This window comes from Solea senegalensis, linkage group LG10 (genome assembly GCF_019176455.1).
Source record: "Solea senegalensis isolate Sse05_10M linkage group LG10, IFAPA_SoseM_1, whole genome shotgun sequence".
NCBI lineage: Eukaryota > Metazoa > Chordata > Actinopteri > Pleuronectiformes > Soleidae > Solea > Solea senegalensis.
In genome coordinates, this window is record NC_058030.1 from 2,752,087 (window position 1) to 2,774,787 (window position 22,701).

Consider the following 22,701-nt stretch of genomic DNA (forward strand, 5'->3'; position numbering starts at 1 on the left):
TAGATATTTAAATCGACACTGGATTTTGTTACATTTTCCAAAATAAAGTAAACATACACTTTATGTGTCTGTAGTTATTAAGACTTTTAAATGTGTTTGTTTTTCAGGGTCCACAGCAGCACACTGCACGTGTCTCTGATGAAATCCTCAGGACTGACTTCAGTCAGGTAATAGATGTTTAGTTTGCATATTTTCACTGAATCATTATAAATGTGTCCACTAAACTATAAACATGTCAAAATAAACAGATGGAACCAGTTCACCCCTATGTTAACAGATTAGACGCATCTCGTGTGAAATGGAACGTTACCAACCGGAAGTTCTATACATCAGAGATAAATAAAACAAATAAAAATATAGAAACGTAATACCCAAGAGACCTGAAAACAAACAATAAAACAATAAAAAAATACTGTAGAAAGTAGAAAACAACACAAATACACACGTCATACAGTAAAAACAGTAACAAAAAAGGTAAAACCAACGTCTCATACTGGGTTCTTTTATTTGTTTATTCATTATTTGTTGATAATGATACTGACTTTCTACCAACAGGATTACATAAAACTTATCACTGTCATTTTAGTGTCCAGCCTGAATCTGAATACATTAATTCTTCTTCTTCTTATTATTATTATTATGTTTATGTCTCTCCTTCAGCCTTGTGGACTGTGCACTGGAGGGTCGTCATCTGTCCCCTCTGACAGACATCATCCACAAGTGTCCTCTACTGACTGAGCTGGAGTGAGGACCCCTTTATTTTGTGTTTGAATGTATTCAACCTGCAGCAGTATACCATGGATGGAGAAAAGCTGACGTTTGTTTGTGATTATTCACAGTTTTTCCCACAGCAGCCTGGGTACAGAGGGAACCCGGTCTCTCTGCTCTGTCCTGCCCTCGTTGCCAAAACTCACTTCTCTCAGGTTTGAGCTTTTTTTTCGTCCCACAGTGTTTACTACACCTTTTGTCTGGATGTAAGCATGTGCGTCGTCTGCTCTTCTCTTCGTCAGTGTTGTTTCCAAACAGATGTGTTCTGTGAGTGTGGTGGACGAGCTCTCGGAGGCTCTGCTTCGGTCTGCAGCTGTTCAGCGTCTCAAGTGAGCAACACACACACACACACACACACACACACACATTTTATTACCTGTCTAGTGCCGTCATTCATTTGATTCAATTCCTCCTTGTGGCCTTCATTTAGAGTCTTAATTGAATAGCTAGTTCTCCATTTTCTTAGGGTTATCTATAAATAAATAAATAAACTTCAGCACCCTTTAGATCACAGAAAATGAATAAATAAATGAATCAGCTTGAAAAATAGTAAATACGTTTATACCTAAGATTCATACACGTATCCAGTATTAATAGAGAAGAAGAAGAATATTTGTTGCTTGGAAAGTCTGTGTATCCTCACGTTGTTCTTGTTTTTATATGTGTAAGACTTCTGTATTTGCATTGTTCCTGTTTAACATGATGATCATTGTGTTCCTCTCAGTCTGTCAGGTCATGTGATCAGTGACACAGCAGCTCGGAATATAATCGCAGTATTTCCCCGTTTACGGGCACTCAAGTAAGCATTTAATAATATGATGTAATACAGGGCTGCAATGATTCTTTGATTATAAATTGATTTATGTGAATTTTCAATTATTAAGACAGATTTTCAGCTTCTTAAATGTGAATATTTTCTGATTTCTTTGCTCCATATAACAAAGAAATCATTAAAACTGAATCATTTTGAAGACATTTAAAAACGTCATCATTTCCAGGTTTCAACATTTTCTGATATTTTCTGGACCAAACAAGCACTCGACTAATCGTGAAAATAATTGTCGGTTGCATGATGTCACCACCTGTCTTCTCCAGTCTCTCTCATTGTTCATGGTCGGCCGCTGAAGGACTGCCGCTGGGACGCTGTGTTCACCTGGAAGAACTTTGGTAAGACAAATATCATCGATCAATACTGTTCTACTGTATATACCTGGTATGTGATCGGAGTGGAGCTGAAAGAGAGAAAGAAAGTAGCTTCCATTATAACCTTCTGTGTGTGTGTCGTGTGTGAACCTAAAGTCTGGACTCTGTGCATCTGGATGAAAAGAGCCGCGAGTGTCTTGCAGAAACACTGAGGAACATCCGCTCTATACGCAGTCTCAAGTAAGGATCACAATCTTACTTTTCAACTCTGAGTGCAAAAGTCTGACACAGCTCTACATGTACGAGATTCTCAAGGATTCTCTGGATTACTACTCTCATTACTTTAATTAACTAGATTGTATTTAATGTTTTTTGTGGCTAAAATCCTTGTTATTTCCTCGTGTCTTTTCCACTATACAGTTACGGCACGGCTCGACTCCACTCAACTTGGTTTGGCATCCTTTTCCATTACTACAGTTGCTCGACGCGAGGGGAGTCGATTTATACGTGACACACACAAACGAGTGACAAGTGACTTGTAAAGCACTCGCGAGAGTCGGTTCATTAACATGATGTGTTCACAGAATCGTTCAGTACTTCCTGCATCTGCGTCTCTGAACTGAAATACCACTGAACGGGTTGTGATTCGGCCCTCGATCGCCTCTGTTAAATAGAAATAGAAATGCAGAAATAGAACATTTGAGACATTTCCTTTGCTAAATGTTGGGGATTAACGCAAGTTTTCGGGGATTTTCATCCTTTTAACTGATCTACAGTGCGGTTTGATTCTTGTGTCGAACGTCACGCCCGTGACGTTGTCACATTTTGGTATCAGCTCAGCTCGCCAGAGCAGGTACTAAAGAAGCACCAGGTACCAGGTACCAGGTATTATCACTAATGGAAAAGAAGAATTCCGAGTCGAGTCGTGCTGGAGCTGTGTCGTGGACAATGTGCCAATACCTCATGCAAACAAACTGACATGATCAAACCACGACTTCGAACTCCTCACATAGTAGTAAGTAGTAAGTATTTATTTAACAGAGCGGTGGCTCAGGCTCTCAAAGGTTATTCCGGTCCCTTTTCATTCATCATTTTAATGCTGACACATTTTGTTGACACACATGTAGCATCGGACTCTCTAATAATCTGCTCTATTTATGACATGCGTTTTTCTCACACTGCCTCTGCCAGAGCTGCAGCGTCGCTCGCCGCTCACACCGCTCACACCGCTCACACCGCTGCCACAGCTTGTCATACCAGCATGTCAGCAACTCGGCATGAACCTCGACATGAATTTAATACAGTCTGATTATGTGATTAAACCACCCCACCACCACCACCACCACCACCTCCCCGTCATTCCCTGTCTGCTCATAGTGCGAAGTTGCAAAGTGTCGCTTACCGACAAACAGGACACTCTGAACACAAGAATTGTTTATACATTGCATAAATACGTATCGTGCTTGCAAGATTACATCCTTGTCACATGCTTTTGTGATTTTTGTGTGTGTGTGTGTGTGTGTTTGACAGGCTAAATAAGATCGCTGCAGTCGTGGGATCATCAGAGACAAGTGGTGCGCTGCATCTTCTCGCTTCGATGGAAGGGCTGACACGACTGGAGGAGATCGAGTGAGTTTCACTCACAGAAAATCAGATTTGTGATGGTCGTGAAACCTAATATCAAAATGAATCGACCTCTTTTAAATCCATCATGGAAGAAAAAAAAACATTAAAAAAAACCCATAGCTCTTGGGGGTTGACGGTAGCTCAGTGGTGGACTGAGTCGTCCTTCAGCTCAAAGGTTGTGGATCGGATGCTTACTTAAAAAAGTAAGCATTTATCACTGCAGTTACAAATAAAAAGATCCCATACTCAGAATCAGTAGGAGTGGCCGTGACCTTTGATCAGTCGCAATCAAATACATACAACGTCATAAGCTCTCTTGCGTGGTCTCACGAGTAGAAAAGAGATTTTCTCTCTCAAGGGACTTTCTGGTTAAATAAAAGCACACTGTGAACAGAGTGAAAATAGAATATAATGTGTAGTACGCGGCATATGATGTACAAGAGTAGACTTCACATGTAGGACATATGAATAAATGTGGTCCTGAGCGATGTTTGATGTCCGTTGGATTCAGGTTGGACGGATGGAGGATGTCTGACAGAGGTGTAGAGCAGCTGAGCAGCAGACTCCTGCCCTGCTGGACGGAGCTCAGGAAGATCAGGTAGGAAAGGTCGCTGTGGATAACCGGACATTGATTTGTTCTCTGAAAATGAAAGTGTTTCGGGGGTTTACAGTTAATAGCCACACCCCACACATGTGTAGAAAAATAATCGTGTTTCTGGTACACTTTTATATTAAATTAAAATATTGCTAACACTTTTAGTTAAAGTACAGTAACAGCATGGCAATATGATGGTAATACTAGTAGTTTGAAATTGGTAAGACATAATATTGCAGCGCCATCTTATTCTCCTTGTGAATAACTCCATTAATCTCAATAAGCAGCCGACCATGAACTCAATAATTACCATAATTATTATTATTACATATTAGTAAAACCTATTTTTACTTTATGGCTTTTGACCCAGTATGAGTCAGTTTTACCTGTTTTGTTGTTTTCATACTTTCTACAGTAGGTTATTGTTTTATTGTTTGTTTTGTTTTATTTATATCTGATGTACAGCACTTATAGTTTCAGTTGTTTTTAAAGTGCTTTATAGATAAAGTTGGATTTGGATTGGATTTCCCATAGTTTTATTACCTTAGTAATTAGTGTAGAAATAACACGGTATCAGTATCATGTTAATATTATGATCACTATATTGTCACGGTCACATCAGGGAGGTTATGTGTTTTGGCCGCTTTAGTCTGTTTACTGTGAGCAGCATGAACAGCATAAGCTGATCCACATCTAGATTGAAGAATTGTTGACCTTGCGAGACGGAGGATTGTGCTGACACTGTGGGAAACAGCTCTAACAGCCATGTTCCAGCTTTGTCATTACTGGTCTTAACTCGAGTCAAGTTGTTTCCATAAATGATTTTCCTGGCATTTGCTTGATCCTCCCGGTGTCCGGTTAAAAGTCAGTCAAATTACACAGACTATTTTTACTGGGCTGTAGCTTCCGCCTTGACTGGGACCAGCTGTTGCCGTTAGACAGCAGGTTCAGCAGCAGAGTGACTGACAGCACCACGAGGTTCCTGCCTGAGACACTTACAGTCGTCTTTACATGTTGTCCTGCAGCGGCGCCACCTAGTGGTAGTCTCAAAAACTACAGTAGTACGTCGTGGAATACAGTAAGAATCCGAGTTCTTCCTAGAGACCACTGCACTCTCCCTGCTGCTCTGTGGTGTCTGATCCTGCCCTTACATTATTATTATTTATTTATCTATTATCTATCTTACCCTTATCCACCAGTATTACTATACTTTCTGAGATGGATTTATTTTCTTGATTTATTATGTTCCATATAGATAAAACCATTAATATGCACATAAACATACAACTGCTTGAACTGAGATAAATGTACATTGCTCCTTGTTGTAGTTTTGGTTTGGCTAAGAACTTAAAAGTATATCAATGTTTATGTTTTGTTTTATTATTTTCCTTTATTGACTGAAGCTAAATCTAAAGTATCCAAACAAGTTTGATTGCTAGAAGATAAAGTATTTACAGTATTATTTACTATTTCATTTGCCCGTCCACTCTCCAGACTGGCAGAGAACCTTATTGACGACCAATCGGGAGACAGACTGCTGGAGGCGTTGATCGGCTGCAGTCATCTGCAAGAGCTCTAGTGAGGATCTTTATATATCTTGCTTCCATGTACTGTAGTATCATCTAGGTTGTGTTATATTAAAGCTGCTCTTTGTTGTCCAGTCTGTGTAGCAACCGTCTTGGTGACCTCACTGCAGCCAGGATGACCCTTGTTCTTCCCTTGTTGACACACATCACTGTGTTAGAGTAAGGCAGGCACACACACACACACACACACACACACACACACACACTCAAAATCATTGAATCTTATTGTCTTAGTCATAAATATCCCGAGGATTCTGTTTGTTTACTCCTATATGTGTCTTTTTTAGTATTTCATTGAATGTTATTGGAAGTGAAGGGTCAGTGAGTCTGTCCAAAGCAATCCTGTGCATGAAGAACCTCACCAAGATTAAGTAAGACTTGTCTTATTGACGCAGGAGTCACGAGACGTATTATTTACAAACTAATTATCATTATTTGTTTCTCTGTCTTGTTCTGCACGTTCAGTTTAACCTCTGTCGGGACTCCGGAGCTTTGCCCCGTAGCTGCCAGTCTCAGACACTGTCCTCTCTTACAGGAAGTGAGGTATGATCCCAAATGGGCTGTAAGCAATTTGGTTAATTTTAGAGCTCTGTTTGTTTACAAGATATTAAAGTGACTTAGCGTTGGTTTCTTTAGGATCTTTGGTAATGCGGTAAAATCTCCCTCCCCTTTGCTCGTCCACCTGTGTAATCATCTCATCTCGCTGCACAACAATTGTCCACTATCTTCACTTTTTATGAAAAGCAGCTGATGAAGAGAAGAGTTGTCTGACGTATCCTGTTGGATTTGAATGACTTTGTTTTGTTTCTGGGTGATCGTCAGCTCTATCGTAGATAGAGAACACGATGGCCCATGTGCACCAATCACTGTAGTTTTCTATATTCTTGCTTTTACAAAATCGAAATCTAAAAAGAAATCTACTAATTAATTAAATCTAATCCACTAAATCTAATAGTACATAGTATATTATCTCCTCTCCGTCCCTCTCATTTTCTCCCTCTCTTCTCAGTCTGGGATGGAATAACTGTGGCGATGACGTGGTGCTGGAACTGGCCAGAGTTTTGCCCTTTTGTCTGAAAATGACCAGAATTGAGTGAGTTTGCTGAATCACATTTTTTTCAGTTTTTATTTTATATCATTTCTATTTTTGTATTTTCGTTGTTCTTCAGGAACAACATGAAATAACATATTATCACTGTAGTATTATTGTGTTATTACAACAATATTGTATTATTATTATTGTTATTAAGTCATTCTCTGGATTTTCACGTCAGAAACAAAGTGTGTTGCTATATATGTTATTTTGCTGAGTCACTACTACACGACATGTGTATGTGTTTGTGTGTCCTAGTCTGGAGTCTAACTGTGTGACTGTTTCTGGAGTGGAGGCCTTGCTTCGAGTCTTACAGTCGTGTCCTGCTCTTCAGATTATCAGGTAAAAAAAGATTTGGCCCATAGCGGCACCTGCAGACGATGCTTTATTCGTACATTTACGCCTGATAACATGGCTACTGGAACAGACAAAGGAAGAAAAAAAACAGATTTAAGACACTTTAACCTTTCACCCAATGATAAAAAAATGTTAGACAGCCTTTTTCCATTGAAAACAAAAGTGTATTTCATCGCACCAAAGTCCCTGGAGAAAATCACAGCACACAGGGGTTATAAATCCACTGCTGCCTCCATCAGTAAGTTCAAATATGTAAATAAACAAAATGTATATATATATAAATATATATAATATATAAAAGGAGAGTGAGCTTTCACTTTAATATAATTTTACTTAAATCAGCTCCATATACAATAGATAATAATGTGTTTTTGTTAGGCTCTGGAGGAACAAGGTCTCACCCAGTGAAGCCCACATGCTGAGCCTGAAAGACAGGCGACTGAATTTCTCCTCCACTGGATGCTGATGCTTTCTCTGTGTGTGTGTGTGTGTGTGTGTGATGGACATTGTGGAATTTGGAGGAGCATCCTTCTTGTCTGCGTAGGTGAAACCACTGCTGACAGTACTGTTTTACTCTTTGCCAAAATAAGTGTCACAGTGTGTTCACCCTGCAGATCGTCATGCAACATGAAGCTTCAAAAGTGATGAAACGGGAAGAAGTAGGTAGAATATGGCAGCTGCTGGTATTGAATGGCATAATTGTTGAAAAAGACCACTATGTGGTAGAATGTATGCATCTTTTAATTTCAGTATTAAAAGTATGACTATGCATTGACTTGTCTCTAGTTTCCGTAAACTGAGAATCAACTAATAGTAACGTTACGTTGATGTTTTATTTTGTAAAAAACATCACATCTTGCGCTTGTCAGGTCATTCACATAGAGTAAGTCACACAAATGTGACTTGCAATGTGTGGCTTTATTTTATCTAATGAGTAATTAATTTAAAACATGCAGAAGCATAAGATGCAAGATATGACTATAAAGTTGTTGTTTTTTTATCAGTAATGTACACTGAAGAGATCCTGTGAAGACGTTTGCACTGTGATGTTAGCAGATTGCACTATGATGGTGTTTACAATTATCAGAGGCCACATTTGTGAAAACACGATAATAATTCATGAAATTACAGTAAAGAAAGAGTTGAAAGGGAGGCTCCTTCTACTCCTCCTCATTTTAGGTTGTGGTCTCTGTTCCAAAATTGTGTATTTATTTTGCATAATATTATTTGACGTTTTATTTTTTGTTGTTTATTTATTTTGAAGTAAATGGCAGATTATAACTCTCTGGTGTTATATTGATCCTCTCATTTCTAAAATGAGTTCACCTTCTCCTTTTCCCATTCCTCTTTGTTTGTGTCCATTTCATTCATTTCTATGATCAGCTCTGCAGAGGTTTCATATGAACTGGCACAAGATTTTTCTTTTGTTAAAGTTTGCCTTCAGGTTGAGTTTTGAGTTCTCGTGTGATGAATCACTTCTGTTTCATTTTGGCACTGAAATGAAAATTAAAATAATATTTTGGCCTTTTATTTGCAGCGTGTTTAATTTCCTGTCCGTCTCTTATGTCACAACACAGCACATGTTTCACTTTAATATGTTGGCAGAGTCCAAATGCAGCTAAAACGACCACCACAAGGAATGTTTGTAATGTCCTTTAACAGACTCTGTGTGTGTGTGTGTGGTGACAGCTGCTGATATGACAGCTGGGAACATTGCTGTCCAAAAGCAGTCACTGAACTCTCATTTATTTCTATCTGGTGTCCTCTTGAGGTGAAAAGAGGTGGTGCAGCGAAACATGATTTTAATCTCAGCTGTGATCAATATTTTATTGAGTATTTAGACTCTATTTAGTGGTTTCAAAATAAATTGTTCTGTAATTTTTAACTGATAGCTGTGGGGAATGTGACATATACAGGTTCTTTTGTATTATTAATAATTTTCTATATAGTGATAAGAAAACATAACATGAAAAGTACAATTTACAATTAATAACATGTTCAATGTGTGCAAATTATGACACTATGTGCTCCCTTACATTGTTAATGTATATAACTGAGTTAATATTACCAATTCATTGACATGTTCAGTAGGTCACACTCACACACACAAAGAGAGATGGAGAGAGACCCAAGTTGATGTACCTGTATTAACCACAAGAGAGTGCCATGGGAACAACATGTCAAATCGATACTTAGATACAATAATGATAATAATACATGTATTTATGCTGCAGTTGTATGCCTAAATTAAAGACACTAAGACAACAACCAATGTCACACAATTCAAAACACAATTAATGTGTAAAAAAAAAAATCACAAATCAATAAAAAAAATAACAAAGCACACAAAAGGAAATACTAGCAAATCAAATATTTTGACTTAAAAAAACAAAAACAAAACGCAAATAAATACAAGAATACACACTAGTTGTTTTTGACAAATAAACTTAAACGGAAGTGCTTTGGCAGTGACGCTTTTATTTTGCAGGTAATCTCGCAGCACGTCCGGTCCTCTTAAGCTAGTGCTGCTAACTTGACGCAGGTTGCTTCATTCATTTTACACGTTAGAAGGACGAGGGTGAGGATGTTCACGCTGTTGCTTCTTCCAGGGAAAATGGCAACGACGGTTTAATTTTTTTATGGACTAATCTTTTTTATTTTTTTTTTAACAAATTGTTTGTTCGAATTTTCGTAATTACTTGTTTTAACGGGAATTAACGTGTGTGTGCGCGCGCGCGCGGTAAGAAGAAAGTGTCAGCTGGTGAGAAGTTGGACGTCGTTTGACTGAGGTGAGTGTGAGACTAATGTTGTTGTTTGTTTGTGTGATAGTTACGCGCAGAAATGTAACTCTCAAAGAGACACTGACAAACTGCGTTTACTTGTGCAAAATGTGTCAGTCCATGAAATGACACGGTAAAATGCCGTGTAGACGTTTAGAGGAAGGATGTTGGAGGTACAGCATTTTTAGACAAACACCGGAGATGCACGGTGAATTTTGACAGTAAAGAGACAGTTTCTGTTTTTTTTTTTAGAGCAATTCCACGTTTAATTAAAGTTAACAACTGATTGTTGTTTACGTCTCTCCGAGTTTTGGTTAAATGTGGCAGCCAGAATATGTCATTTGACTTAATTGACTGTCTGCATGATGACTTCACTGTGTTATTAGCACCGTCCTGGACTGTCCTGTCCTGCAGGGACATGTCTCAGGTGTGACTGATGCACAGCAGGGTCAGTATTTATAATAGGCATGGGAACATTTCCTGTCATTCACAAAATAATTGCAATATTCAAACAACAAGAAATGCGTTTAAATCATTTATTCTTTAGAGACTAAAGGTCCAAACATCTGTCAAAACCTGATTTGTACCTGGAACATCCATTTACGTCAAGACTCTGTCAGCTCCACGTTCCAGAGAGAAGTCGGGGGAAAAAAAACATGGATGCTAACATATTGGGGATATGTTAGCAAACAGCGTAGCAACATCACAAATAAATAGTACTATGCAGGACTGATTTACTGTGGAACAAAAACAACAACACTGTGCTATTAATGGCAAAAGAAGCAGTGTTTGTATGGGGAGGTTGCTCCGAGTTTCTGAGTTGGAAATTCCGAGGTCCGACTACAAATGGAATGCAGCAAAAGCACAAAAGTTCGGATTGAGTGCGGAAATTAGAAACCCTTAACTTACTGCTAACCCCTAAATTTTATAAGAATATCTTCTAGGGCTGACAACAATCCATTATTAATCGATTACTAAATTAATTGTGAACTATTTTGATAAACAATTAATTGGTTGAAGGGTTTTTCAGGAATCTTTGATGCGAATATTTTTCTTTGCTCCATATGACAAAGAAATCATTAGAACTCCCTGTGTTTTGGTTTGTGGACAAAACAAGAACATCAGGCTAGTTTGAAAAAAAGATCTTTTAAGTATTGCATTAAAGTTTTAAAGCTCGACAGCCAGTAGTACAACGTTGACAAAAATAAGTGTGATTCATGATATTATTGTTATATTATTTGAATATAGTGGCACTTTCTCTAAACCAAATGGAGGTACAGACAAAAGGTTGAACCCACTGACATTTAAGACGACTGTAAATTATAGCATGTTTTTAAAATTAGGACAATTATTTGGGTCAGGATAATCATGACAAGAGACATTCATAATGCCAGCCTCTTGTTGAAAACATTGATAGTAGACATTTTCTCCAGGATATTTTTCTTTACCATCTGCCCTTCATTGCATTACAGCATCGAGTACGATTTGCATAAGTAGCGTCTGTTTGTGTTAGACTCACTTACACATGATACTTATTGTCCTCTCATTGTTTTTTAATCCGTTCACTCGTCATTCAAACTGCTGTTTATTTTGCACTAAAGAGGCTGAATAAGTAAACAGGGATTCATCCAGTCACACAGCAGCTTTTTCAGCGCCTATGAATGGTTGAGTAAATGAATGAATGAATGAATGAATGTATTGCACTGGTATTTTCAGCGCAGCACCACCACTACTACCAGTGTGACATCAGAACAGCAGCAGAACGGGAGAAGCACGCTGCTTATGACACATTAGTATCTTAGCAACAGACAGCATCGTTTTCAGCACTCGCCACTCTGAGAACCAAACCTGCATGGACACAAGCTGCTGGTGGGTTTGTGATTCGTCCTCAATGCGTTCAGAACATGATTTACTGTGAGTTATACACCGAGAGGGGACGGCAGGCAGGTTTTGTTAGTGTTTTAAAATACATGTTGGGGGGTTTGCTCTTTACTTCCTTTTCACCCCTGCATTGAGGTTTCATCATTTTGGAGGTTCTGCAACCAGCTTTGATCCGGGCTCTGGACATTAGGTGTGTGTCTTTCTGTGTGTCCTTCTGTAGTTGTGGGGACCAATTTTGTTTCAAAACCATGACTGTGAAATATTGTGTCACTCTTTACAAATTCAAAGAGCTGTTTGATGGTTTTGGACTTGTTGAGGATTGAGCATTTCATTGTAGTTAGGTTAAATTTGTAAATGTTTGAGGTACTAAAGAAATGTACACCTGCTTGATTCTTAAATGTAATAATATGTTTGCTGCTCTTGTCACAAAGTTGTAAACTGCTCACTCTCCCTACACCAAAGTCCATATAGAAGAAAAATCTGTGTTTTTAGCTCATGGTGTAACAGGAGCCTCGTTTTGTTTAGTTTGTGTCAGTGAGGTAAATCTGAATTAATTTATTTGAAAATCCAAAGTCACAAAATAACGCATTTGAAGTTAACTGATAGAAGCAGCAGTGTATCAACAACTCCTCTGTGCAGGAGATGTAAAATCACTGATTTTCTCTATGGATTTTGGTGCAGGAGAGTGAGCAGTTTGTAACGAGACACAAACTTCAGTTTCCAGTAAAACGTATTCTTGAGATATAGTGAATTTAAGCAGATGCAGATTTAATTCAGTGGAGAAAAATATATGTGATATTTCAAGCAAAAACTTGAAAAAAATGACATGGTTCCAGGTGATTTAAATGTGTTTTTTTGTCACACATAACTAAGTTGTTGTTTGTGCTTTGTGCTAAATAGGATAAACTAGAGGACTATCCTGGAGATTGTATGGTTTATGTCAGTAATATACAATCTCACACAATTGTTTTGGCTGCAAAAAGACATTATTTGTATTGTGCTTGTGGAGTTTTCATAAAAGTTTTCTAAAGTTTACAAGTGGTCAGCCAGTGTAGGATGATGCGTGGGTATGTATGAAACTTTGAAAAAAGTGACTTCTCTGCCTTGTTTATTTCAGGGTGATTAGTTCTGACCTCAGATCATGGCCTACACTCTCGGCTCAGGCGCCGACGGCCAGACACGCAGTGTCGGACCTCAGCACTGCATCACTCGGGTGGAGATGTCCGTCACCGCAACCAACCTCCTGGACCGAGACGTAGCCTCCAAGTCGGACCCATTCTGTGTTCTTTTCCATGAAGTGGACGGAAACTGGGTGGAGGTAAGAATGAATTTTGATAAATGGAAGATGGAGGTGGTGGAGGAAGAGAGGGGAAGGGTGAGAAGAATAATCTATAGAGTTAGCTGTAGGCATCTAGACTTGCTTGACCTCTCATCCAAGAGGCTCCTTCAGTTCAGGAGGACTTGGCAGAAGGAGGACAAGAACTGCTTCTCAGAAGAAGTTTTGAATTTCTTCATTTATGAACTGAAGAAGCCTCTTCAGACAAGGTGGTGAAACGTCTTCAACTTCACTCTTCAGCAAAATACTGAAGATGACTATGACCTGGATGACTGAAAACCTTCACAGGTGAGGTGAGAAGGAAGAGGTGTTTTGTCTTTGTGAAAGAAGTGGAAATGGAGAGAAATGAAGGATGAAAATGGCACATTATGCAAAAACAGAGAGATGATACATTCGTGTTCGGCTCATCGGCAGTCAACACTGTTTCAGATGTTTCTCCATGCTGCATATCGGCTCCAGGGACACGGAGAGAAGATGATAAAAGGGAGACAGAAATACAGAGAGGACCGGAGAGAAGACTTTCAAGGTCACTTTCACTGTGGTGGGTCTTCAGCAGAGGAAAAGATGAAAGAATTGTGTTTGTTGTCTGTGTGAGTTTGCAGGCAGCATGTGTTGTGAGTCAGATTCAAACTCGCATTGTCTTGTCCATCTGGCAAGAGGCCTGTGATGCTGAGCCCAGTGGGATGTGGTTTGGTTATGTAGACCTGTTCAAAGGGCTCTGAAGATTGTAACGTAATGTTCCGTAAAGTGCTGCAAGTGCGTCAATATTACATTTACAGTCATTTATCTCCGTCCACACAGGAAGCAAGATAATCTGCAAAGGTTTTGTATTGGCCTTTTGTCCACACAGGGAGCCCTAAAACACTAATTTTGGGAAAAAGGGTGTTGTAAACATTTAAAAAATTTAAAAGATCACATCGGGAAAGTTCCGTTTTCCGCGTGGATATGGCCTCAGTGTTCCACATCCCAAAGAACTGGGAGAACAAGGAAGAGAACCACTAGAGCCAAGATTTAGAGCTTCCACAGTGACTCAATTGATTGGTAATTGACTACTTAAAGGAGCTTTTTCTTAAGTATGTAGAACATGGACCTTTTAGCATTTAAAGCGGTTACTGCAATACCAATTGAAAACATTGATTAAGTTTCTTAAACAGGACGACATAGACCACACTCGTATCCAATAACCTATTGATACATGTTCATTCGTTAGCAACAGACAGAGGCTGTAAGTGTAAATGTAAGAGACGATAAAACATTATATATGGTAAACATCCCCTCACAACCTCTTCCCTTTAAGCTGTACATCTCCACTGAAGACCTTGTTTTTGAGGGGGTTAGTGAGGTTTTGGGTAACGTCCGGTGTTTACGACCCATTTCTGCACCTCATCGTGTTGCCAAACAGCTGGCAACCTGCAAATCATTCATTTCTTACATCTAACACCCTTTTAAATCATTGCTGTTGCTTGACGATCAATTTAATCGGGGAGCGTTCTACACCACTTTTTGTGCCTGACAGCGACATCAGGACCTTGAGGATCGACTGATGCATCAGATCTTTTATATCTTTTAACACTACAAAGCTGTTAAAAACACGCTTGTGCTGATGTGTAAATTCAAATTATATTGAAGTCCACACAGCACGGCTGACATTTACATTCTGGTTCCCATTCCCAAGACATCGATGGACGGTGTACACTTTTCCCTCTAGAGTCCGTGCTCTAGTAAAGTATTTATGGGATTTTTCAGTGTTTTTGGACCATGTCAGATTTTCCCGTTGAGTGATTTTTGACCCAGCATTGAACCTTTAGCTCATCCCATGATGAGTGATCCATGGTTTCAGCTTCTTTTAATGTGAATATATTCTGGTTTCTTTGCCCCTTTTATGACGGTAAACTGAATGTATTTGGGTTTTTGGACAAAACAAGACATTTGAGGATGTTGTCATTTTGGGATTTGAACATTTTTCATTTTTATTCTGACATTTTATGGCTAGATAATCAATTAGTTGAGATTGAAAAAAGATCCTTGCAAAAAATCATGCTCATAAGTACGTACTTGTGTTGTGTTTCTTGCTTTATTATAAGCAGTATACAGTACAACAACTGAATGGCCATATTGTCAGGGTTTATGCGAAGAAACGAACATGAGCTGAAGATGCTGAAGAGGAACGTGTTGAAGTTTGTGTGTGTGTGTGCACACGTGTGTGTGTGTAGGTTGCTGCCTCAAGGCTTCTCTTAAGCGAACAGCTGGTCAACGGGGCAAGTGTGTGTGTTTTTTGTGTGAATATGTGTGTGTGTGTGTAGGCGAGTGCCTCAGGTTGTAGCTCGCTGTCGGTCAGCAGGGCATGTGGCTCTGATGTGAAATTGCCAATGGTTACTATGGCAACCGGAAGGGAAACAAAAGCTTAGTGCTCATGGAGTGAGGCAACGACGGCGGCGGAGGCGAAATGAGGCCCGAACCTTATTTCTTGGATGTTCTCCACAGTTAGCTGTTGCTCTGCTCTCGCACTCGTCCTCGGCATTCTCACTTTCTCGGGCTCCCCTCCTGTTCCCTTTGTTTCTCTTTCTCTTTCCTTCTTTTTCTGATTTCTGTCAACCCGTCTTCCCCTCTCTTTCTCTCTGTCTCCGTCGCACTTGCCGTCTGTCTTCGTCTCCATTGCAAGATAGAGGTGTGAGAAGCAGCTGAGTCCGTCGGGGGGGAAGAGAGAGAGAGAAGAGGGAGAGGGAGAGGGGTAAGGGTGTGAGAGCCAGGAGGTGTGAGAGAGTGTGATGAGAAAGGAGTGGTGGGGGGAAAAAAGACTTCGGTAAAAATTACCAAGAGAAAGGAAAAGAGCAGAAATAGCGATGAACTCAAGAGGGATTGGAGGGATCTCATGAATGAAGAAAACAAAACCATCACAGCTACAGCTATTATTAGAGAAGCTTATAGAAATATTGATTCTCTAGATACCAGAATACTGTTTTCTCGCTCTAAACTCAAAATCCCTCAAGGCTTAGCACGTGTTAAGGACACACATACACAGTCTAAGCCTGCATAACGACAAGTGAGAACTCACATACAGAACGATATTTTACCACAAACAGCAGGGAAGCTAAAATCAGTGGGGTTTAAAATCACATCTTTACTGCAGACTTGTGAAGCTGTGACACCATTTGCTGCATCAGTATTTGTGACTGTGAACAAATGAAGTATCTGCTTTATCATTATTATTGTTATTATAATACACTTTTAAATGGAGCATGTCAGGAAATTTAAATGTACAGATTCAAAGTGTTGAGCTGTGTTGCCCCAAACTCTAAATGAGGATGTACACAAATGACTTGTTTTGTCCACAGACCAAAGATATTCAGTTAACGTCCAGGTTTCCCAATTTTGGTCCTCAGGGACCTCTGTTTTAGACGTTGCCCTGCTTCAACACACCATCTAAAACAGGCAGGGCAGTGGTCTTTGAGGACTGGGATTGGAAAACACCAAGTTATCGGTCATAGAGGAGCAAAGAAAATAGAAAATATTCATATTTGAGTCGCTTAAAACCCAATAATTGTTTATCAAAAATTGTTGGAATAAATGTAGCAATTGAATTGAACAGCTGATTCCTTGACTCGTACTGGAAAAGAGTAATGATTCCACACGTTCATGGTGCCCAGAGAATAAATCTAATTAGACTGGTGAGCTCCCTCCTTCTTACATGGGCGATTTTCTTTTAAACATCTCTCTCTCTTTCTCTGTGTGTCTGTTTGTGGTTTAGCTGGGCCGCACTGAAACAGCGGTGAACAACTTGAATCCGGTGTTTGGGGTGAAGTTTCAGGTGGACTACCACTTTGAGGAGATCCAGAAGCTTCGATTTGCCATGTTCGACGAGGACAAGTGCGCCACGCAACTCTACGAACACGACTTCCTGGGAGAATTCATTTGCACGCTTGGAGTGGTACGGAATTATTTTTACAAGTGGCTGTAGATAATGTAGGAACTAACTGCTGATAAATTCAATGAGAGGGAAACTAAGTCTACATCCATACTACATACTACTGGGCTGAAAATAGGGATTCATTTACCCACTTACACTTCCTGACTGGCTCTTACTAACCATGCCTCGATCAGATGTGAACCAAATCCACCTTTAAAACAACTGCAAAGGATAATCAAGTTTTTATCTGAAAACGCCTTTTTTTGAGTATAAACATAGTAAGGATGTATCCTTATTCAGGGAATTAGTTTTTAAGCCTGTGTGTTTCAAATTAAAATGCGTTAAATTTAAGATTTTTTATTAATTGTCCACTAGATCGTGTCCAATAAAAAACTCCACAGACCGTTGATCTTAGCCAATGGGAAGCCAGCTGGCAAAGGATCCATCATGGTAAGTACAGGTGCTTTATTTTGTGTCCTGATTTTCTCTCTGCACCCTGTCATCTGTGGTTGCCGTTGTAATCCACATGGATTATGTTTAATGGCATGGTTGCAGTATTTTATGGTGGTGATGATGATGATGATGATGACAGTGGAGTGAGGTTGTTGCCACGTCTGTTGCTGTGTATTTTTGTTTGCAGCTATTTTATGGTGCTATCTTTGTTACTGTAGATAACAGCTCAGGAGCTGTCTGACAACAGAATCATCACGTTAACACTGAGTGGACGTAAACTGGACAAAAAGGTGAGCAGCTCACCCCATCCCCCCTGATCTTCACCCTTGATCAGCTTGTTATGGAACATGAGTGCTCATCTTGTTTCCTCTTCTGCGCAGGACTTCTTTGGGAAGTCAGACCCCTACTTGGAGTTCCATAAACAGGGAGAAGATGGTAAATGGATGCTGGTGCACAGGACAGAGGTGAGTCACGGGTGGGAGATTAACGGCACCTTCATTTATCACTGTGGCAAGCTTGTCTTTTTTTAGTGAAGGCATGTATTACACAGGGTCATGCAGTGTAAGTGTAAGAACAGAAGGCAATTACAGATGCTGAGGTAATTCTGCAGCTGCACCACATATCTGTTTCTGAGTGACTTAATAATAACTTGCTTGTTTCTGTGTCTGTGACTCCAGGTCATAAAGAACACTTTAGACCCAGCGTGGAAATCTTTTACTGTGCCTCTCATTTCTCTCTGCAACGGAGATGTGGACAGAAACATCAAGGTCAGTCATTAGGAAAGAAGCAAACGCGGTGCCAACTAAAAAAAAAAAATACACTTGATCCTGATTTTGCATGGTTCCCACAGGTCCTTGAAATCCTTGAAAATTGCCCTAAATAGACATGGGTCGTTAAAAGCGCTTGAATTTTGTGCAAAAAAAAGAGAAGTTAATTTGATATTTAGGTAAATGTCTCCCTGGTTTTTTACGACGCCACCAACTGTTTCATACCCTGCATTACTTGATGTATGTAGAACACAGCAGTGTTGTGGACACTGTCCACTGTCTCTCTCTGTCCTTGACGTGAGATTCCATGCAGAGCAACAAGTGAGTAACGCTTAGCATGATCTCAAAGGAAATGACAAAGACTGATTTTGACCAAGATCCCAAGGACAATCACTTCAGAGTGTGCTGCAAATCAATAAAAGTGGACGCCATCATGGGTGAAGCAGCTCTTACAAGTTGCCCTCCCATCTTGGGCTGTGTCAACACATTTGGTCCTTGAATTTTAAGGGGATTATTGAAAGTCATTGAATTTGATGACATCCAAGGTGTGGGGACCCTGTTTTTATTTTAAAGCAATTATACGCTTGGTTACTGTCAATAAACCTTCCTAAATTATACACACTGCACCTTTTATCATGTTCCATTATCCAGTTCTGGTTTATGACCACGAACATGTACAAATTGTGTGTTCAAATAAGTCACGTTTTCTCCAATAAATGTAGACAAATCATCACTTTTTGACCCGTGACAATATGGAGGTGGTTGTTAAATCACCAAAAATATAATGCCATACTGCGATGTGCTCTAAATAATGACAGGTCCTGTGTTATGACTACGACAACGACGGAGGCCACGACTTCATCGGAGAGTTTCAAACCACAGTTACCAAGATGAGTGAAGCCCAGAACTCGGTGGAGGTAAGACACAGTTTGGTTTCATTTAAAACAAATCAAGTCTGGCTTTCAGCTGGTTTGTTGAGTTGTTGAGATTGTTGTGCCAAAGAAAAATCCCTCACATGAATTCACCCCCACGATCCTGACCTGTTGAAAGGAGTTTCCTACAAACTCTGACCAAACCTTCCAAGTGTTGCTGGAGAAATCAACGTTTTGATTTTCCAGTTTTGGTGAGCCTGTCTGTATTAGACTATGAGAATGAATTGTGATTCAAGTCTATCGTTGTGATGACCCTTTGACCTTGTGACGACATTCTGAGTGGTCCTCGCAACTCCTAAGTGTGAAGACTTGGTCTTAGTGTTGGAGTTGGGTTGGGCGTTGTCATGGTAAAGGTTAAGGTAAGGGACTAGGAAATGTATTATATCTGATTGATGCACAGTGCTTAACACATTTGTTAGACCACTACCCAAAGCTGCCCTCAACTCAAAGCAGGGGTAATTATCGTCATGTAAAAATCATTATGTACAGTTGAAGCTCTGAAAAACTTAAATATTTTTTTTAATGCTAGAATAAAATACTTATTGTTATCCATGATTTTTCAAATTTCCAATATTACAAAAAAACAGGAGAAATAGAAAAGCACGTTATTATTTCTTGATTAAGATGTCAAATTAAATGTTTTTTATTTGCATTCCTGAACAGAAACATTAGTTTTCGTGGTTGACTAATTTCGGCTCACAATTTTGATTAATAAAAAGGTGAATTCAGTTGCCAAAAAAGAGTAATAAGATTTTTAGCTTTCAAACAAGTTTTTGAAAGATTTCTAAAATATTTATATTTATATATTCTAACTTGTGTGTGTGTGTGTGTGTGTGTAGCACTGTATATGTATGGTTTTCCTCACTACGAATGCTGTACAAGAACGTGTGTGTGTGTGAGAGAGAGAGACGGAGAGCGTTAACACGTGCATCTGTGCATGTGTTCATCTGTGAAACTGCATGTGTTCATGTGCCAAAGCAGCCCTCATGACTTCTCCTACAGAGTCTCCTCGTTTGTGGTAATGATGTTCGGGGGGGTTACACAAAATAACAAGCACGAGGAGAGAAAGATGGAGAAAAGAAAAAGATAGAACGAGAGAGGCAGGATGGAGAGAAGGGGGGGATGGAGTGTGAGAGACAGTGTGTGTGTAAGGAAGGATGAGAAAATGAGAGGTGCTTTTGAGATGTAAAACAGCCATTAGCTGAGCCCCGGGAACACGACAAGGCATTTAGAGTTACCTGTCATATGAATCACCATCTGACTAAATCTTCATGCGAGACCGTGTCTGTTGTGATCAAACACAGTGCTATCGAAAAAGTGTAGATTTAATGAGATAAAGATTCCAATGCCTTCATTTGTCTTTCATCCTTGGATTAATTCAGTTTAATTCAAGTATAATTAATTGTTTAGTTTTTTATGCAATTACCTCGTGTCAGTGTTGAAGTAAATGTATGCATCGCACGGAAAACATGCAAATCTAAGTCACGTCTCTCTCTCTCTGTCATCTCTTCATTTCCCAGCTTCCGTTTCCAGCTCTGCTGTCATCTCTGTTATCCCCCACACACACACACATTTTCCGCGATCTCCCCTCTTTTCTGATACTGATACTCCTCGTCTTTCACTTCTTCTCCTGTGACTCTCTGTTCTCTCCTCAGGTGGAGTTTGACTGCATCAACCCCAAGAAGCAGAAGAAGAAGAAGAATTATAAAAACTCTGGCTTCATCATTGTCAAGTCATGTAAGGTGAGTATGGATTTACTCACTGAGACGTTGACACACTCTACAGTATATCCTGTAACTTTGGACGCTTTTATGCAACATGTGTTCATATCCACTCTTAAGACAAAGAACTGACTTCAGGATAAATAAAAACTGAAATGACATTTCTAAAAAGCATTCAGAAATCTTGTTTTAATCATGAAAAAAGCTTCAAACCGATTAAACGATGATCAAAATAGTTGACGATTCATTTAGTAATCGAGTAATTGTTTCAGCTCTATTAAAAACACATTTAGTCAGTCTCTGTTGGCCTACATTAATCCCATTTCATTGAACCATGCCAAGTTAATTACAGCTGCAACTAACGATTATTTTCATTATCGAGCAAACCTGGAAATGATGTTCTCAAGTATTTAGTTTTAATGATTTAATGATTATATGAAGCAGAGAAACCAGAACATGAAGCTGAAAAGTCAGCGTAAGAACGTTTGTTTTCATTATTTAAAAATAATAATCCCTTATTATTTTTGTCTAAAACCGGGTGTTGATTACTGAATCAAAGCAACACTGGACTTGTGTTTATAGGTACTTCTTAACCAACTAATTTACTTCCCTTCAGCTGCTGAGAAACAGCTGCTCATGGGGGTTGATTTAAACCATGAGAAGTAAACATTTTTTAAATGTGTGTGAGGATAAAAACTGCACAGATGGGGAGTTATTGCTCATTGAGTTCAGGACTGTAGAGCTGCTTCCAGCCGGGAACTGCAGTACACATATTTTCTTTTTTTTTTTAATATTCAATTTTCATCTCAAGGTACTGTGCGTGACAAAGCAGTTGTCCAAAAATCGTGCTTTTTCCCTCCCGACTCCCAAAATGAAATAATCAGAGTGAGCTAATGTGAGGCTACAGCCTGAAAATCTCACGTCGAGGCTCATTATCACATCTGACCAAGGCAAAGCTCCTGCTGTGTTCTTCATATGTAACTTTTTGCCGGAGGTGCTGTCGCTGTTGCTTTGATGAATGATGATGTTTGTTGGTTTTCGAGTCTTTTTAAAGGTCCAGTGCGTAATATTAAGGAGGGTTTATCAGGAGAATTTGAATATACTATAAATATATACATGTATATATATATATACATGTATGTATGTATGTATGTATGTATGTATGTATATATATACATATATATATATATATATATATATATGTATGTGTGTGTATATATATATATATGTATGTATGTATACATATATATGTATATGTGTATGTATGTATGTATATATGTATGTATGTATGTATATATATGTATATATATATATATATATATATATATATATATATATATATATATATATATATATACATATATATATTATAAATAAATAAATATGGTTTGTGTTTTATAGCCTGTAAAATAAGCATTTTATATGTGTTTTAGAAAAGGGCCTCGATTTATGCCAGAAGGCCAAGAACAGAAGTTTACAACAACATTTAGATGTTACAAAATCTTACACATTAGACCTTTTTAAATGGCTTTTTTTAATTGCTTTATATACTTTAGTATTAAAAAAAAAGAGAAGGGAAGATAATACATTCAGTAAACCTTCATGCTTGTCCTTTTGTCACCTCATAATCCACTCAATGCAGCATTTGATTTTGATCAGTGACACACTTATAATTGTGTCTTTATAACTTCTAAATAACTGGAACAGTGTGACGCACAGAAGACGCATAAAGCTGCGATATTGAGTCAGTATAGCT

General features: G+C 38.9%; 3 protein-coding genes across 4 annotated transcripts in view; 2 read left to right on the forward strand and 1 right to left on the reverse strand.

The window, feature by feature from the left end:
- The window catches only part of nlrc5 (NLR family, CARD domain containing 5), a 33,351-nt gene extending 24,653 nt beyond the window's left edge, over window positions 1-8,698 (forward strand). Inside the window, exons 40-55 of the mRNA XM_044035762.1 lie at window positions 108-167; window positions 661-744; window positions 840-923; window positions 1,011-1,097; window positions 1,493-1,567; window positions 1,864-1,935; window positions 2,068-2,151; window positions 3,442-3,540; window positions 4,049-4,135; window positions 5,627-5,710; window positions 5,794-5,877; window positions 6,006-6,089; window positions 6,184-6,261; window positions 6,728-6,811; window positions 7,070-7,153; window positions 7,547-8,698. Coding sequence (XP_043891697.1) covers window positions 108-167; window positions 661-744; window positions 840-923; window positions 1,011-1,097; window positions 1,493-1,567; window positions 1,864-1,935; window positions 2,068-2,151; window positions 3,442-3,540; window positions 4,049-4,135; window positions 5,627-5,710; window positions 5,794-5,877; window positions 6,006-6,089; window positions 6,184-6,261; window positions 6,728-6,811; window positions 7,070-7,153; window positions 7,547-7,634 — 1,318 coding nt within the window. The 3' untranslated portion in view covers window positions 7,635-8,698. The remainder of the gene's footprint in view (window positions 1-107; window positions 168-660; window positions 745-839; window positions 924-1,010; window positions 1,098-1,492; window positions 1,568-1,863; window positions 1,936-2,067; window positions 2,152-3,441; window positions 3,541-4,048; window positions 4,136-5,626; window positions 5,711-5,793; window positions 5,878-6,005; window positions 6,090-6,183; window positions 6,262-6,727; window positions 6,812-7,069; window positions 7,154-7,546) is intronic.
- Window positions 1-22,701, reverse strand: part of necab2 (N-terminal EF-hand calcium binding protein 2) — a 521,316-nt gene that overhangs the window by 311,750 nt on the left and 186,865 nt on the right. The gene's annotated exons all lie outside the window — the stretch shown is intronic.
- The window catches only part of cpne2 (copine II), a 36,007-nt gene continuing 23,050 nt past the window's right edge, over window positions 9,745-22,701 (forward strand). For both annotated transcript variants that reach the window (XR_006361129.1, XM_044035768.1), the window contains exons 1-9: window positions 9,745-9,957; window positions 12,947-13,147; window positions 16,914-17,093; window positions 17,448-17,522; window positions 17,744-17,815; window positions 17,906-17,989; window positions 18,203-18,292; window positions 19,111-19,209; window positions 20,880-20,966. Coding sequence is in view for 1 of the 2 variants with exons in the window: in XM_044035768.1 (XP_043891703.1) it covers window positions 12,971-13,147; window positions 16,914-17,093; window positions 17,448-17,522; window positions 17,744-17,815; window positions 17,906-17,989; window positions 18,203-18,292; window positions 19,111-19,209; window positions 20,880-20,966 (864 nt within the window). In the remaining variant the exon portion in view is untranslated. The remainder of the gene's footprint in view (window positions 9,958-12,946; window positions 13,148-16,913; window positions 17,094-17,447; window positions 17,523-17,743; window positions 17,816-17,905; window positions 17,990-18,202; window positions 18,293-19,110; window positions 19,210-20,879; window positions 20,967-22,701) is intronic.